Below are 18,984 nucleotides of genomic sequence, written 5' to 3'. Positions count from 1 at the left end.
AAATCTATTAATGGTGGATTCTTCCACAGCAAATGTCCAACTGGGCTAGAATATTTTCTTATCATCTATGTGTCTCTGCATTTACATGTATAGTTTGGATGGTCAAACAGCATCATAATAACTATGGTTTTAAGAGATTTTAAGGCCCTCATTAGATCGTATTAACTGGGACTTTGTACAAGGCGGGTGGAGTTTTGTTGGACAAACATTAATCCAAATTCCCGATTACATAAAAAAAAGAGAGAAACAGGGTAAAGGACTACCAGACTGCTGCAGATAAGCATGTCACACAATACATTATGGACCTGACATCATTAATTTAGCTCTGAGTAGTCAGCCACAATGTTTTTCTGACTTGAAACACATATTTTTGAGTTCACTTTAAAATTAAATTTGGTTATGCAACTTCGAGTTTGCACTATGAAAGTCGGACATATTTGAAGATTCTTGTAACTTTGATGCTTGCTGCTCTCAGTTTATATGTAACTATTTGCACCATTAAACATTTCTTTCAAAATGTGTAAAATAAACAGCTCTCCCTTTCTAGCATTTGGTTAATGCTAAACTAATCACTATTTACAGATTCTACATAGAAATGTAGAATATGTAGACAGGGACGTGGATTTTAGGGATGGTAAGTGTTCTAGTTTCCATTTGTAGGCTACTACACTTGTAGTCCAAGTAATATTGACCAATCACGTATCAGCAGGCTGTGGCGTATGCAGGAAAAAAAGTCTGTGTGGAGAGCATCAGTGGTCATCTGACAACGATTTAGCTTCTTATTCATCTCTATAAACAGACATCTGCATGCTAACAGCTAACAATCAGTTCTAGATCAAAAATTCAACTTGAGATAAACTCTCTTGACGCCGTTCAGCGTTCAGATTTCCCGACTTCCTCGAATGTATCAGAAATGATCAATCTGACCTCCGTTCAACAAACGAGCATTTTAAAAGTAGTTTTCTTCTCCTCTCGAGGACAGACCTGACAAAGCTTCATTTTTACTTTTTACTCATCTGCATTATGATGTTGACATTTTTAATTAAAGTCAATCACAAGAAAAACAGTTTCTTTTTCTGTGAACAATGCAGCACGGGGTAAAGGAAGTATTGTCCGGAAGTTGTTTATCGCTAACCGCTGGCCACACGCCCAGCATGTTCACCATTGTCCCTGGAGGCTTTATCGTTGTCAGACTACAGCTGATGGGATCCAAGATTGATGCTAAACTAATGTAAAGCAACCCCTAACGTTTCCATGGTAAATCTGAAATGCCAGGGCCAGTTTTTACTTTGACAGACAGGTGGAGCAAAATCAGACAAGCATCTCTAAACAAGGGAGGACTCACATGATGAGTTGTTCAAATTCTTTTGGACAGTTCACACTCACTTGAAAGAATAAAAAGGTGGCTTACTCCAACCTATTCTCCATGTTATCTTATGGTTTTAAATTCCATAGAATTTTACAATTTTAAAGAGCCCATTCAAATCTAATAAACTCCTCACCCTGAGAGAACAAAAACTCACTTCCAGAACTAATAAGAGGCATTTGTCAGGATCTCTGTCAGAAAAATAGAGTTATTTTAGAAAGATTACAATTCCTTTTATGCCACAGGGGTCATGAAAATCAAACAGGCTTCCACAGAACCATTGTTCAGTAACTGTACCCAATTTGTTTTTCAGTGAACATGTGGGAATAAGAGCACAATCGTGAAATGGCAATGAGATTATGTGTAAAATGTGAAGAGATGTCGTCGTCGTAAAATGGCTGTTTAACATTCAGAGGCTGATCAAGTTGAGTTTTCCAGAGTGTTAGCACTGAGGCGATATTCAAAAGAGAAGCTTGAACAAGGTTAAAGGTAGCGGTCGTCCCAAATGACTGCGAGGGCTATTTCCACACATAATAGAAAATTTGAACCTCAGACTCGGAAATCATGAAACACAATGTCAACTTCAGATTCATGTTATTAAACCATGAATGGTTTGTTTTCACTGTAGAAAAATGGATCCCCAGTCTAGTGCATGGTATGATGACAAGTAAGATGATTAATTTTGCGAGGTGGCTCTCGAGTGAGTGTATTCCTATTATCAACAGCACTTGTTCCAGTGGTGGTTAACCCTGTGGCCACATAAATAGACTGTTTACCTGTTTACAGAGCGGAAGTTCCGCAGAGCATTTACTTTTAGCAGCTACACCTGCAGCTCACACACGGCTTGAGGTTTAGTTTTCAACAGTTACTGTCACCGGCTGATCACACTGATTAATTGTACAATTGAACACCGTTAGAAACGGTAGATGACATACCGTATGAGCAACGCGACTGCAGCCCACAAGTTGATTTGTATCGATCTTATAAAGATAGATGTCGTGTCGCTCCGCCTGAACTCTCTACTTTTTTATGCAGTTGTCTGAGTTGCTGAACAAGTGTGGTAAAAGAAGGAGGTGGTTTTGTTTTGAAAGAAGAAAATAGACTTAAAAGTCCCAAATATTAAGAAGTATAATTGTTTATTGATTCTAAGTACAAAGTATGAAAACACGCTGCATTTATCTGGTATAATTTCCTAATTTATTTTCACAATAATTTCGCAAGAAATTTCTTAGGAAAGTTATCGCAATGTCAGTTTTTTCCAATATTGTGCAGCCTTACTACCAATGTTTGCAATTATTTTATTTGCAAATTTCCATGAGTCTGGTAGTTATTAGGCCACTGTTTCTGGCTTTATGATTACAGCAGACACAAAGAGAGTTACCAGAGATATACCAGTGGGCGACAACTGTTGCTAGTACCTAAAGAAAACAACAGAGCCTCAACTGGGGACAACTTAAATGTGCCTGCCTGTCTTTTGTGTATGGGAAGGAAGTATGTGAAATAAGCAGTTTCTAAGATGTGTTTTCTATAATCTTATTTTTCTTTAACAGAAATAAGTGGGAAGCCACTTGTCATGGCAATACTGGGAATCGGTCGGCTGCTTGGCCCACACTCTCCAGTTGGCCATCAGTGATGGTTTTCGAGGCTGTCCCTAACCTAGACCGCATTACCACAGCGGAGTATCGATGCAGGCTCTCCACCTGAAGCAAGATCAGATGGCCCAAAGAACAGCCTTATCCAGTGTTGTAAAACCCACTGGAACTATTCTTTCACCAGCCATAGCAACGTGTGCACACTGGAGCTCCGGGATGAATACTAGAGAGATATGGAGGAAATCACCCAAGGGCTTAAGTCCCCGCAGGTGGCAACAACTGCCATATGTGGTGAGCAGACAGTCTCCCTTTCCATTGCTGATTAATCCACACATCCCCGGGTGAGCAATGAAAAACTAGACTGTGTCTGCATTGATTCAAACGGCAACTTTTGTAGACTGGAGCGCATGAAGTAATCGTTTAAGCAATGGGACGAGTAATCGGTTAGAGATGTTGAATGTTGAAATGGTGAATTTCAGCATCCTTAATAAAGACTGACACTATAATCAGTCAAACTGTACTTTTGTACTGGACTTTTCTGAGTCCATGTTGGCAAAAAAGTTTTCTGTGGGTTAGTAATGATTGGAAGCGTCAGCTGCAGGTGAGGAGAAGAGGTTTTCACAGGTATTATAACAATTTCAACAGAGGAGTCACTTGGTGATTTTGTGCCAATTTCACAACAGCAGATGTCTCTCTTTGCTTTGTTGGATCACCAGGCAAGCTCAGGGTGGACTGTGCCCATGCTGTCAGTCTGATGACTACATTTTTACATCAGTCATTGGAAAAAGGCCGTTGTTGCAAAATTGTAACACAAAGTACAAAGAGAAAGCACGTATTTCTGTGATTTTCATTTAAGTTTGCTGCAGGACCACTATATAGCAAATTGTCAAAGTTGAACCGTGCCATGAACGTAGTAACAGAACTGTACATTTTATGTGACCTATGGGGCTCAATCTCCACTGCCGTCAAGAGGATTACAAATGGCTTACACCACACTGAAGCTGGGTGGTAAGGTCAAGCAACCATACAAAATATTTCTTTGAATAACAAGAAGGCATTGGGCAAAAATAAATTGGCTGTTGAATGAATTGCTTCAGCCAAATTCATAGGTAAGGGCAGGTTTATTCATGAGATGAAGGTTGCTGCAATAAAAGAAAAAGTCTCACTCGCAGCAAAGGCTGAAGAAACACCTCTGTAATCAGGCAAACACAAACGTGTAGCCCAGCAACACTTTTTGATGCAGCAGGAAGAATCACTGCATGCTTTAACAGACATTTTATAACATACACTGGAATTACACTGTAACTGGTCAAGAGACTCCATTAATGCTAATAGCTTTGTGACTTCGTTGTGTTTACACGTGATTTAGAAATGTCTGATACTTGAGCACATGACACATATTCATTGCTACAAAGAAAGCAGCATGGGTTAGTCAACAGTGCCAGCTGCACACAACATGGATTGTGTGAGCTTTGATGAAGCTTTGATAAGAGGATGCACCGGAGAAGAGGAAGAGTATGAACGTTTAAAACTTCTGACATTGTTTTAAGATTTTTAACAGAATATCAAGTCAGATGACCTTGAACATCCTCAAATAAATGTTGTTGATATACTAGAATGAAGTATCAGACATAACCCTGAATGCTGGATGAATGCCAAAAGGGTGTTGCTTAGCAACTGGAAACTATTTTTTCTTGGTTGAGGGCTTAAATAATTTTACAAAAATTAAGCAAAGCTTGTGTCTTTGTTAAGAGTTAACCACTGCAAAGCTGCATGGCACTCATTTGATGTGGATACAGGCTGATGGCAGATCGATCCCTTTTGTATGTGATTGCGTCATTAACCATTTATGCTGTTCACTTTGATTGATGTATTTTACACCTGCAGAACTATCAGGCACATAAAATTAGATATCAATCTCATGGTCATACTAGAAAAGATTTTATAGTAGAGTTCAGATCTCTGCCAGGTGTGTCTCATTAGAGGTGAGACACAGCTCCTTCCCTACCTCCCTCTCCCCTAACAAACAAAAATAAAGGGGAGTTAATAGCCCTTTTTACACTGCCAGTTCAAGGCGGGATTATTATGCCTCTGTTACGTTCTGTCTTCTATGTAAAATGCACAGAGGTGAAATGGTGGAGTGAAGTCGTTCCGCCTCTGAGCCGGCATCAGATAGAAGTGTAACAGAGGAGAAACAGCGTCAGCGTAAACAGCGGAGCCGGCATGTGTGTGCCGTGTGTGTGTATTTGAAGCATTCGCTGTTTGTTTAGACCTTGCGCACGTTTTGCCTCCGCAATGCCGGAATGTTATGTAACAACACACACTGGGGCGGCTTAACGCCGGTGTTGCTTGGTCCAATGTAAAATGGCAAAGGCTGCATGATGGCAGAGCTTCGTTACGGCGCTGAGGCGGAACCGCAGTAAAAAGGGCCAATGATCTCGCTCATTGTCCATTGTCCATCCCGGCTCACCACAGTCAAGATTGCGGCAAAGAAAATAAAAGGGGGGGGGAGAGTCGTTCATTAAGCCTACATCTATTCAAGTTACACCTGAAAGAACATAGCAATATACTGAAGAAAAAAAAGTGTCATACATTACCATTATCTTTCAGTTGGTTAGAAAGTGTCTCAATGCGGCAATCTTATATCGCTTATATGACTCGATTGCGAATGTGACAGCTCTGGGAGCCTCGACTAGAATTGAGGCAGCAAACTTGTGCTACCAGCTAGCTGACATCAGAATATGTAATAAAGTAATTTCAGGTGAAAAGATCTGTTTTCTTAGTGGCATGCTAATGGATATTAGCATCGCGATAAATTATCTAAACAAACAATCCATTTTACTTCACATGCTTAACATAAAATGACATGTGTGCTCATACTTACAGGAATATAACTAACTATTAGCCGCTCACTTTACCTTGCTAACAATCTGCTGCTTCAATACTGCACACTAACCAGGTACAGCAACCTCAAAGGGTCAAAACTCAGAAACGCAATGGGTTTAAAAATACAGCCACCATTAGGAGGGGACATTGCGTGCCAGGAGAGGGCAAACCTGTCATACTGCACACCTTATCCTACCAACAGTCATGTTTCAAACAAAAATACACACCTAGGTTTATGTCTGCAATCTGAGTGATGGGCTAAAGTAAACTAAAATTTTCCAGGACAACATAAATTATTTCCAGGATATTTGGTCATTTTAATACATTTCCAGGTGTTTGCAGGACTGGAAAACTAGTCTCTTTATTTCCAGGTTTTCCAGTGAACCCTGGAAAGCGGTTCTACCCTGTCTTGCCCCGTTTCCTACAAAATATTTTATTGACTTTTATTTTATATTTAAAGAACATAAATACAAGAGTATTTGGCTGCATTATTAAATTAGCAAAATCAACAGTGCAAAAAATGTGTGATAAGCAGCAATTATGCTGCAGCAACACTAAAGTTTAACATTGGCAGAAGTGACAGCTTCTTCTTTCACCAGGATTATTTAATGTATATGAAAACGTAGCAGAAATGGAAGTTGCATTATTTGTTTATTCTGAAGTTATGAAGGCTGGTCTATTTAAGTTGGAAAAGCTGTGACTGTAGCCTCTGACCCGTTAGCTACCTATCCCAATCAAAAAAAGTAAAGCAACATATTCTTGACTATAGTTTTCTTAAAATGCAGCAAATGCAACCTCATCTGAATTCAGTTGATAAGCTCTTAATTACAGGCTTGGGAAAAGTCCTCCTATTAAACCACTGTGAGATATGCCAAATTAAAAGGTGGATATTTCAGAGAATTCTTGGCACATTTTTAAGTAAAACTTTAGACACAGCTATTGAAAGATTAATGAAGGTTCTTATAATTGTTCTTGCCTTCTGATAGTGACCTACCACACACCTTCTGTCCAGCAATCACCACACGGTCACCTAGTCGGATTCCCATGGTGGCGAGCTGAATCCTGGCCTTATCTGAGAGAGCAGGGAGGGTCTGGGCTTGCAGTGTGAGGGGCAGAGGGGAGCTGGGTCTGGGTAACGCCTGTTTCAGCAAAGTCCGAAGCTCTTTGGCCACAGCGGCTGCATCTGCCATCTCCAAGGGCATGTCGAGAGGGTCTGGCACCACATCTGCTGGGCACTGCCCCTTTTCATTCTGTAGGAAGAGACAACGAAAAAATTATGATGGTCAGTACTAATTGTTAAAAAAAGTCTGACTGTGTCTGCACGTGTTCTGCATCAATAGCTCTCTACCTATGTAGTCTTTAAAATTATTTCCACATAACTAATAATGGTGGTGGAGAAAGATGTGGTATATGGCGGCTGTGGCTAAGTGGCAGAGTTGGTCGTCTTTCAATGGGAAGGTTAGCAGTTCAATCCCTGACTGCTACAATCAACAAGTCAAAGCGTCCTTTGGCAAGACACTGAACCCCACATTGCTCCCCAAGGCATAGCCATCGGTGTGTGACTGTCTGTTAGCGAGATACTGTTTGGAGATGGGCACTTTGCATAGCAGCCTCTGCCATCAGTGTATGAATGTGTGTGAAAACTGTCACACACTAAGCCACAGACATGTGGCAAATGGTTTTGCCAACTGCATAGCAGCCATGCACTGTGTCTACAACAGTTGTTTTAAGGATATGTTCCATTTGTCTGTTTTAATCTTTCCCAAGAAAATACTCATATTCTTTCTGCCATATTTATAATTGTATCATTTGAATTTTCTATAATGATAAACTTGATCATTCCAAACCTCTTCTAGCCTAGCATTGCCAGCAATTCGCAATATCATCTCGGTTCATATTCCATTTCCAAAGGGTTTTATAAAGGTTGCAAACCCAAATGCCTCTGGATGCTATGTCCAGTTACAGAAAAGGAAAGTGTTGTCTTGGGGTAAGCTGCTAGGCCAGGCAGGGCTCGACATAAGCACTGAGTCCACAAGCCCACAATGTACACAATATAATAGCCCTCCCAAGATTCACAGTCTCGATGGACGGGACTGATTACTTTCTACGTAGATCCCGCGGTGATCTCCATCCGATGTCAGCATCACTGCAGGCACTTTGGTCAACAACACTTTACACGCTAGTCGCTGCACTCGTGACTGAGCAACTGTCATTCTAGAACACGCTTACTGACGTAAGCAAGCTACCGCAGACTAGTTAAAACCCCCTACTCCTGGTCAAATGCCAGGAAAAAGGGCAACAGTTGGGGGAAAAAAAGCAGGTTTACTTTCCCCAACACTGATGACACACGTAACACCCATAGCAGTGTTTCCCACACATGGAAAAACAGGAAAAGTGAGCCTGATATCACATTGGTGCAGCTTTTTATGAGAGCACAGAATGAACTGATCGCTGTGTGTGCGGTCTGTGTGTCACCTGCCTGTAAACTGTAAACATGCACCTGGGGGGATACTCGAGACAAACGGTCAGTTATGTGAGGTGGCTAAGTGTGTGTATTCCCGTTATCAGTGGCACCTCGTCCTGGTGCACGTTAACGCTGTGGCTACATAAACGGCCCGGTCACGGAGCAGACATGCCGCGGAGTGTTTTCTTTTAACGGCTACACCTGCAGTGCACACAAAGCGTGAGGTTGTGTGTGTAACGGCAGAAAATTAATTTTAAAATTACTGGTATTAATAAACCTCTTTACTTACACCCATATCATAATTTTGGTCTACTTTTATGAGTTTATAATAGTTTACAGTAATAAGAACTCTTACATAAGGAGAAACAAAATTTGACGCTAAAATAATAGCGAAATAACAAAATATTTCAGGGCCAGTGAATTTGGAAAGTTCCTGGCCGGGGTGCCGGCGTAAAATTGTGCTCATTGTCAACCCCTGCTTGGTATATAGTATCAACATCCAATTAATATGTCTCTTAGTTTGACACAATACACAGCCTTTTGGCATAATGTGATTTAGTAGCCAACACTTGTCATTTGTAAGTAGTATGAACCACCATTGAGTTCTTTGAATACTGACGCGATGGCAGATTCAAAATGTTCCACTTCAGTGGTAGCCATCTCGTTTGTTTAAGAAAATGCCTCAGCACCACTTGAACCCACCGCATATTAATAAACAGTTGTGATGGGCCTGACCTGAAGCAGTTCAGATTGAAATGGAAGCACAACGCAGCAGCAATACCATGAATTCCATCTATGTGGTAATTATAAAGTTATTTTTTTATCAACACTGTGCTGAAGAGTTGTCAATTAAACTCTGAATTAAATTTTTAAGGCTTTACTGCTGTACCGCACAAGGTTGTTTTTTTCCACAACCATTTACAAACATTTAGAAGACAGAATATCTGAAAAATCTCTCAATATAGTGCAATACAACATTAGTTGTCGTGCAGAGGTAAGAATAGTTGTAAACTACTAAACCAGAGTATCCTGAATACAATCAATTGTGTAGCCTACTTCAAAACTTTTTCTTAAAACTCAAACCAGGTTTTGTCCTCTACATAGCCTAACATGTAAACGTACAGCAATCACTGAGTTTAACTTTCTGAATTTAAGAACAGGTTTGAAATCAAGAAGCAAGTTCTTTAAGAGTTTTTTCCCCCCCTAAAATATGTTAGCTGAAACTGAAACAATGAAGCAAGAAATACATTACAGAAACTTGCTTCTAATGCAAAGTATGCTTGATTGCCATAGCTATTAAGCTATAAGATATGTATAAAAGGGGCACGAAAGAAAGAAACTTTCCCCTGCTCAGGGTTTTATTGTTATGAATTCTGTTGGGCCAAGGCAGGGGAATATCAAATTAAACCACTTCCAAGTCTGACCTTTACTCAAAAAGAAAAACAAAACTGAGTTTCTTGGCTCTGGTATTATGCTTTAGACTTTACTGTAGGCCAATACTGACATTTTTCAAATGTAAGTGACATGATTTTGGAGGTAGAGGATCCCAGTATGTCACAAATCAAGGCATACTAGTTCTATAGGGTGCTGACAAAGGTGGCTGATAATGATGCAATATGCAATGTTTTTTTTAATACACAGTATTTCCTACTCAACTTCAGAAAGACTGTGGTTTTAAATATTCCATGTGACATTAAGTTATATTTTTCTGTTGTGCACTCTGCAAATAAAATCAAAGGAGTGACCTCATTGTTATGACGTCGATACACCCATGAGTGCTCTGTACCTTAACACTCACATTTGCTTTTCAATCAATAAAAAGGATAAAGAGGGGGAAAATGAATTGAAATAGAACAACTTGCAGGAACAGATGCCTCGAATCTCCAGGGCTGATCAAAGACTTAATGAACCTACAATAATAATAACAGACTGAAAATAGTCTCAACTACATGTTATTAACGATGAGGAACAAATATGCATGTCTTAAACCCAGAAAAGCTTTAAATAAAGGTTGTGAAAACATGTTAACATGCTCTCCAAACTCTTCCTTCACACACTGCAGAAATATAGAGCATCTGCACTCATCTTTCAGTAAGGGTTTTATTGCCTGAACATATGTAGTGCTTTGGCGACCTCCAGTGGGAAAGAAAGTGCATACAAGAACAGGCACCATTTCTGTTCACAAACTTTAATGAGTCCAAACAAAAAAAATGATGTAAAGGATAATAATGGCACATTTAGAAAACAAATAGTATGGGGGAAAACTTTTAAGAGAAGGTATCAGCTGTGACAGGCCCTATAGTCTTAATGTCATGTCACCATCTACTGGCAATCTAGTGTATGTCCTTCTATTCAAACTGGGATATGTGCTAAAAACAGAAAGAATATCTGAAATTATAAAAATGTGAAGCCATTGTGAGTAGCTTAAAGATTGTAATTTGGTTATATTTCTGAACTGAGCAAAATAATTTCTTTTACATAGAAGCCTTAATAAGTTTAAAATTTAAAATCAGTGCTAAAATCAGTGCTCCACCACATGTCCTTCAGCACACACAGGATCATAGGACTGAGAGCTGACCTGCTGCTAGCTTACTTCTTACACGAACAGTAGCTCAGCTCGTTTGATCTGACAACTTAAGATTTGACTTTTATCTTAGAATAGAATAGAACTTTATTAATGCCGAAGGACATTCTTGTGCCAGGTTGCTCCAAAGTTACAGCATAAAAACGAGAAATATAAAATAACTCAAATATAAGTGAAACGTACGATATAAAGTGTATAGAGGTTAAATGCAGAGAGACAGTGCCTAATATAATAACATTAGTACAGTAAGATATTTACAGAATTAAGCTAAGTAAAACAAGTAATGGTGGCAGTTACTTTGACAGTTGTATTTGCAGTGAAAATAAGAAATAATGAAAACCTTATATTGCACAAGATGATGGCGCATGCGATAAATATGCAATAGTGCATGGTCATTTTAAAAGTTATACCGCACAGTTTAAGTAAAGTAATTTGCACATAACAATAAATAAGTGGCAGTATTGCACATAATAATGCACTCTATAAATATAAATAAAGCCCCTGATATTGAGGGAGATATTGCACATGATAATGAACATAATCTAACCCGATATCGAAAAAGTGTTATTGCTCATGATATTAGAAGTTTTATTATAGCTGTAATGGAGAAGTTGTACATGGTAACATGATACAAGGTATCTTGATGGTAATGTTACATAATACACAGAGAAAGTAGTCAGCAGTGTGCGTCTTACTTGTAAAAAAAATAAGACACACAGGCTGTGTGGTGTGGCACTTAACTGAAAACCCACAGTCTGAAGCACCCAAGGAATTATTTGTTACAATTCAAAGATTTAGGTAGGGGAGAGACAAATAATAACACCTCGCCTCATTTGAAGATAAAGTTTTGTTTTAGATGAAATTATCCGGCGGTATTGTGTGTCAGAGAATTTATAAGTTAATCAAAGCAATTTTGAATTCAGCTAAAATGCACTGATAGTGCAAGTGATCAAGGTATTAGAAACTTCTAATCTGCAGTGGTGATAACAGAACAACACACAAGGTAAACGAGCCTGTCGTGTAGCTGCTCCCATAGAGGTTCAGTACAGACCATCGACTGCACATAAGATGGGAAAACTAAATTTGTTTTAATAGCCAGCACAGACGTAACTTCACTGGTTGCATGATAGAGTCTACCAGAATTTGACGCTACATCTAACTTGATTTGTTACCCTAGTAAACATTTTTCTAATGAGTTCATTGTCTCACTCAGAAGTTTCAAATGACCTTCAACACAACCTGATGTTCATTCTGCCAAAATGCCAAACTCAGGTCTCCAAAAACAAACCAACGGATGACATCACAGTGTCTACGTCCACCTCTTACATGGAAACTATGGATAGAAACTATTAAGGAAGTTGCTGACTGACTGACCTGCCTTTAACTGAGAGTATAGGATTACATGTAATACAATTTTAGATTGTTTGCATGAGATAATACAATCTGTCAACCAGATCATGAGTGCATGTAAGAGAACAATTAAACTTACTCTGAAAGCGGGGTTCGCTCCCAGCTCCAGGAGACATTTAACAGCTGTGATGCACAGGTTGGAAGCGGCAATGTGCAGTGAGGTGCCAAAGTCGAAGTCACTGCAGGTGGCATCTACCTCTACAAAAAAAAATTCAGCAGAGATTTGCATTGTGCATTTTTATACATTTATATATATATACAACTCAAAGGGATTGTTGTGCATCTTTTTACACTTTGAGAATTCTCTTCAGGTTAAGTTTTGCTGCACTACGACTTTACTTTACTAAACTTTATCACACTTGTTTACAAGAAAGGAGTCTGACAAAAAATGCAAAAACTGTAAAATAAAAGTGCTTCTCTAACCATTAAAAATGACAGTAGATACACACATAAGGAAAACTGTGATGACACATATAATCCTGTATACTGCGTGTATTGTTTAGGAATTACTGTAGAAGTGTGTTTTCGCATTCAGCACAGTAAGATTCACCAAGTCTGGACTCGAGTCAGTATCTTAGATCTGCCCTCACCTCCAGACTGAGAGGCCTGCAGCACCACCCGGATAAGCTGAGGCACGTCAAAGTAGGCAGCGTAGTGCAGGGCCCTCATGTTAGTCCAGCGAGAGCGAAGGTTGGGATCAGCACCCAGTGAGAGGATCTGTCGAGCAAAGGTTGCTGCTGTCTCTGCATCACCTGACGAACAGAGGAGATAGGTGTCTGTGTGTGTTGGGAGGGGATGAAGTAACAGACTGTAGGTCAGCTTTATAGACTGTGCTTAAGGAGTAGTACTGATTATTAGAAGTGCTTACTGAGTCGTTCAGGATTATGTTCAGTGGTCAGAGTGGCAAGATAAACTAACACACAGGCAAGATGGAGAAGATGTTTATACACTTTTACAGTTCAGTTGAGAGTTTATTTAACACCTGTGTCAATACTTACCGATGCCAGGGGCCCCGGCCTTGCAGCAGTAGTGCAGGAGGCTCATATCCGTCAGACCATCTCGATCATTCACACCGCAGCCTCTCTTTAGGATCTGTGCAAAGACAAGATGTGCAGTGCGTCTCTAAGGGCCGCTCTTGTCACTGTGCAGATATATTACATAATGGGCTATGAAGTGAAACTCGGGGGCACTGATCTGATGAATGACAAGTAAGCCGGGCCTCTCATAACTCTACTCATCTTTAAATTTGGACATGAATTGTTTCACAAACTCACAATGAAACAAGGCATTTATTTCTCAAGGGCAGCAGTTATTAAATGAGTGCGAGAAAATAATCGCTTGCTTTTGCCCTTGAGACAAGTGCTTCCCTGCACAATTAACTGCATTGCAGCTACTTTGTGTAACTCTGAGAGGAGCTGTTTGCATCAAGTTTGCAGGGCTTTAACCAACAACCAAAGTACACTCTTATGTTATTCTGAAGTATTTCAGTGTTTTGTCATTTGTGAAATGTGAGTTTTGTGAGTACAGACAGAGCAAGGTTTTCACCAATGCCATGTAATTATTTAAAGCACATAGACAGGAACAAAATGCTGGATTGTGTCACCTCACTGCCAATAAGGTCGATGTTCTTTTGGACCTGGGGCACCCACTGCCTGAGGACAGCAAACAGTTCAGGTATGGTGGTGCTGGGATCCAGGAGAACCTCCCTGCACTGCGGCTCACTGGGGTCAAAGAAGGAGAACTCTGGAGGAGGTCAGAGGAAAAACAAACAGCAGAGAGACAATTATTGAGTCACCTTTGAGCAGAAATAAGAATTCAAAGCTTTGAAAAGAGCACATGTGAAACTCTGCAGCACAAGTATAGGTTAAGTTTCTGCAACATGCTGTTCAATCGATGCATTTAAATTTCTAATCTCTGTAAATGCCCTTGCTGTCACAGAAGCAAACTCAATCGGTTGTAATAGTGGATGACGTGCTGTGAACCAAATGAAGCATTAGAGGACTCGGCTGAGGCTGAAAACAAATACGTTTGGCCTTTCAGGGTAAATACCACAATGTTTTGTACGGCATCAAACCCTCTGACTGTATTACATATTAGGGAATTTAAGTTAGATAGAATATATATCTTAAAAGAATTTTAAGTTATATTTGTTGAAATTATCTTTACATCCCAACAGCAATCAATAAATCTAATGCTCTGACAGAAAAAAGAAAGAAATCTGCTGACAGTTAAACTTGGGCTTGAAAAATTACCAGCTAATTGAAAAGGCAATGTTTGTAAGATAGTCATCACTTTGTTTCCTATCCAGCAATCAAAATATTGCTTAACTTTTCACAGTATTAGAAATAATGACTTGATATGACTGGAAAAATAAATGAGCAAACTAAAGACATCTGCCATGATAAAACTGGATTCATTAGTCAGCATAGCTATTGAGTGCGGTTTAAGGACTCCTGGCAAGACCATCGTTATTCTTTCAGACATGGTTATTACTGCCTAAATCTTTATTAGTCCCGCCTAGTGGTGCACTGATCAAGTGATGAAGAATCATAACTCACTGAGTTAACGCTTTCAAAGTTTGTATATATCATCTTTGACTGCATGATCAAAAACGCAGTGGAAACATTTTGTCATATTCCAGTCATATCCAATCTTTTCACACTCTGTCACTGCAGAGTATACTGCAGTGAGGGTGTTACAAAGCCTGAAATGTCACACAGCTCCACTGTGCTCTGTATTGAATGTGTGCATGTGTGTGGATCCTCACCACAGTCACTGGGCATGGGTGCAGAGGCCACCTGGTGGATAACCGGCCGCTGATGGGAAGAGCCCCAGCCCTGCACAGTGTCTCCTTCGACAGGCTCTGAAACATCCTCCTTTGTCATCTCCCCCTCAGGGCCTGCGGCAAGAACAATATTAGAAGTCCTATTCTGAGAACACAAGTAGGTCTAATCTCAACAAAGCAGTGAGAACGCCACATATTTTATGAAGAGACATGACCTCATTTGAGTTTTTCAGCGATCTGGCATCTTGCGCTACAGCAGTGAGCCCCTCAATGTTCCTATAACGGTGTTCAACTTATGAGTGTTCAAAATATCCTCTGTTTCAATTGTAAATAAGGCACTGGCTTTATTTTTAAAGGCAGGAAAACAACAGCGTTAACAGCTTTAATATCATATACATAAGTGTGATGGTCTTCACATTCTCCTCTGGTTTTATAGTGTTGCAGAATACCAGTGCAACTGCTATACACACAGTGCATGGCAATCAATTCTGCCAAATCATGATACTGTATGATAGTGTGTGGTCTCTAGCATTTCACCCAAATGGATGAGGGACATACATTCTGAGGTATAATGGTGTTTTATGGTAAAAGCATGAGGATTATATGAAAAGACGATTGTAGGCTGCCAAAACAGCAAGAGCCAGTATACACTCACTGCTCACTACATGCACCTGTTTAACTGCCCATTAACAAGAATTCTAATCTGCTTACTTGGCAGTAGCTCAGTGCATTTCGGGCTCTGTCACAAATAGGCAAAAATAAAAATTTTACAATCTATTTCACTTTCACTCCAAGTGAATGGATGAATGACGCCTTCACTTCAGGTGGCAAAGCTCATTCACTTCTCATTTAGTTCAACTTTGATTTGCAAAGTTGCCAAATTTGTGCTGCCAACAGTCAGCATGATAAGACACAAATTTCACCTCAGCTGGCGGTAGTCTTTCGCCTACATTTGCACATGTGCAACCCGTGCCCTTAGGCATGTAGACACAGTCAAGACAGTCTGCTGTTGTTCAAACCAAGAATCAGTGAGGAAGAAAGGTGATTTAAGTGACTTTGAAAGTGGCATGTTGTTGGGCGCCTGTTTCGCAGTTGGTAGAGCGTGTGCTCTATATACAGAGGATAGTCCTTCCCTCAGGGAGAGACTCCTGCCCTCAGCCCTTTTAATGTATATCAACCCCACTCTGTTTTCCATTTCATTCCTGTCTATCCTTTCTGTCCCTCACTCTGGCGTTAAACAACATGGATCCAGCCTGCCTTATATCAATGGGTCAGAGGGCTAGTGGTGGTGTTATAATGTGAGGTATATTTTCCTTGCACACTTTGAGCCCCTTGGAACCAATTGAGAATTGTTTAAACGCAACAGCCTACCTCAACATTAACCTCCCTTTATGATATTTTATGACCAATTTTCTAATGATTACTTCCAACAGGATAACCTGTCATGTTATAAAGCTCAAATTCACTCAAGTCAGTCTACTCTAGAGCAACTTGGATATGATAGTGGATGATAGTGGAACCTGAGATTCACATCAGGGATCTGCAGTTGAAAAATCAGCAGCAACTGCAGAATGCCATACAGTCAAACAGGACGCAAACGTCTGGTGAAATGTTTGCAGGACCTTGTTGAATTTATGCCACAAAGAATTGAGACAGTTCTAAATGCAAAAGTGGTCTATCATGGTGCCAGCAAAGTGAACCTAACAAAGTGTCCAGGGAATGTATTTAAGATATACAGGCCAAAGGATCAGAGACTGAGAAGATTTAAATCTGACTAAAAGAAAAATTACAACTGCCTAAAAAAACACAAGCTTCAGTGATGATTTTAGTTTTTCCTGAAGACTTCAAAGAATTGATAGGTTTGTGGTGAACATAGGCTAAACTACCAGCCTAACCTTCAAACACTGACATAATAAAAATTAAAACAGGAGGCTGGGGAAAAGGTCAGAAACGATAAGAGGTTAAACTACAGGTTTGACTACTTCAAACACACTAACACACAGGCCTAAGACTGGCAAGGCAACACTGAGCCTTAAAGCTTCCAAACCAACCAACACTCACTGTCATCTTCTCCTTTATCCTCTTTCTCGTTCATCTCCATGAGAGCTTCTCAGTCCAGCTCCACTAAAATGAAGAGACACAGACTAGGTCCAGCAGAACATCTAGCAAAGCTACTTCCCAAAATAACTCCCAAGCACAAACCGTCCTCTCCTAAATCTCTTATAAACACCCCCTCCCGTCTCTGGTCATACCCTGTTGATCCCCTGACTCCCAGGTCCAGTGGCTATTTACAGCTTCCACACTTTCAAGGCACGGTGTTCTCACTTCTGACTCTCCCAGGCTGGAATGTCACTCTCACTTTACCGATCTGTGCACTGCTGACCCTGCTAGTAGCCAACCATGAGACCCACAATGTAGAGAATGTTGCTGTAGGGTGACAGTGCAAATAAACACAGCGTAAAGGGCAGCAAAGTGGTGGTTATTTGGATGACTATCCTTCACCCTGAAGGCCTGTGTCCAATTCCACATGACAGCACACATCCACTGTGCTAAAGCACCCATAGGTGAAAGACTGAATCTCTCCCAGTTCAAGAAGAGAGGTGTCACCAAACCTCACCTGTTACCTCTCAGCACAAAGATTCTTCCAGGGTTTCCACCCAACAAGTTCATAGGCCTGGACTAAATTAAAAAAGCTAGAACACAGAATCCTTAGAGACCTAGATTAAAGGAATAGTTCAGATTTTTTAAACAGGGGTTGTATGAGGTACTTATCAATAGTGAGTGTCATACCTACAGTAGGTTGTGTGCATGTCACTCTGTACATGGGGTTTTACAGCAATAACTTTTTAAGCACTTTAAAATAGACCCATAAAACAAATTATATCAGTTTAAGTCTACTCTATGTTTTGAATATTTTATAGCTAAGAGGAAAAATTCCCAAGATAACCTTAGTATATGATAGTATATATGTTTTTGTCAATATGACTATACCTTTGCTCAGAATTGATATTCAGTTCATGAATAGATGTGTCTTATGTCACTACCACATTATTACCTTGTCTAAGTTGTTGGGAGTAAATAAGTAAATCTTCATGTACAGGAGTTTAGCCTGGATGGGGGGTTGAAGCCCCTTCCTGTCGGCTCCATGCCTACAGCTAAGGAAGAGAGATTACTGCCATAATCCAAACTTAAATATATACAACTAAAAAGTAATACCCAGCTTATCTGTATGGCACTAAAATGCAAAGCATGTTGTAATGTGGAGTCCTGCATATTTTTCAGAATTTTGGAGGCTTGACACACACACACACACACACACACACACACACACACACACACACACACACACCAGGGTTAATATAGTTAACGAAAACTAAGACTAAAACTAAAAGTAGCAGTGAAAAATATAATTTTGTTAACTGAAATAAAAATAAAAACTACAATTTTCAAAAACGAACTACGACTAAATAGAATTGCAGGTAAAATCAGCTTAGTTTACGTTTTCCCCCTCGATTCACAATGTGGTTGCGAGAGCTACCACTTTGTCCTGCTCTGTTTGACTTCTCGAGAGACACAGGCCGAACAAAAAGGCCTAATGAAAATCATATTTGATGTCATGCTTTCTTTCATGCTACCCTTTTCAGCTTCTTTAAATAAAGACTTTCCTCTTAATACCTTAAAAACTAAAACTAACATGAAAACTAAACACAAACTAATCTAAAACTAGTCAATTCATCAAAATAAAAATACAACTACTGAAATCAGAAACCAAAATGAAAGACTGGCCTAAATACAAACTAATGAAAAATTCAAAACTATAGTAACTCTGACACACACGCGCACACACACACAGGAAAGGGTCCACCAACGCAGGTGTTTCCACTCAGCCTAGACACC

General features: G+C 39.9%; 1 protein-coding gene across 1 annotated transcript in view; it reads right to left on the bottom strand.

Annotated features, from left to right (window-relative positions):
* The window catches only part of LOC138591056 (CAP-Gly domain-containing linker protein 4), a 40,207-nt gene extending 22,985 nt beyond the window's left edge, over nucleotides 1-17,222 (bottom strand). The window contains exons 1-7 of the mRNA XM_069661562.1: nucleotides 17,149-17,222; nucleotides 15,070-15,201; nucleotides 13,906-14,045; nucleotides 13,301-13,394; nucleotides 12,893-13,054; nucleotides 12,382-12,500; nucleotides 6,846-7,094 (exon numbers count right to left, since the gene is read on the bottom strand). Coding sequence (XP_069517663.1) covers nucleotides 6,846-7,094; nucleotides 12,382-12,500; nucleotides 12,893-13,054; nucleotides 13,301-13,394; nucleotides 13,906-14,045; nucleotides 15,070-15,201; nucleotides 17,149-17,188 — 936 coding nt within the window. The 5' untranslated portion in view covers nucleotides 17,189-17,222. The remainder of the gene's footprint in view (nucleotides 1-6,845; nucleotides 7,095-12,381; nucleotides 12,501-12,892; nucleotides 13,055-13,300; nucleotides 13,395-13,905; nucleotides 14,046-15,069; nucleotides 15,202-17,148) is intronic.
* Nucleotides 17,223-18,984: the final 1,762 nt, after the last annotated feature.

The sequence above is a fragment of the Semicossyphus pulcher genome, unplaced genomic scaffold (genome assembly GCF_022749685.1).
Source record: "Semicossyphus pulcher isolate SPU_LCO1_2020_fin unplaced genomic scaffold, fSemPul1.0.p SCAF_14, whole genome shotgun sequence".
In the NCBI taxonomy this organism is placed as follows: Eukaryota; Metazoa; Chordata; class Actinopteri; order Labriformes; family Labridae; genus Semicossyphus; species Semicossyphus pulcher.
Note: the sequence above shows the minus strand (reverse complement) of the source record. Positions and strands in the feature narration are given on the sequence as shown.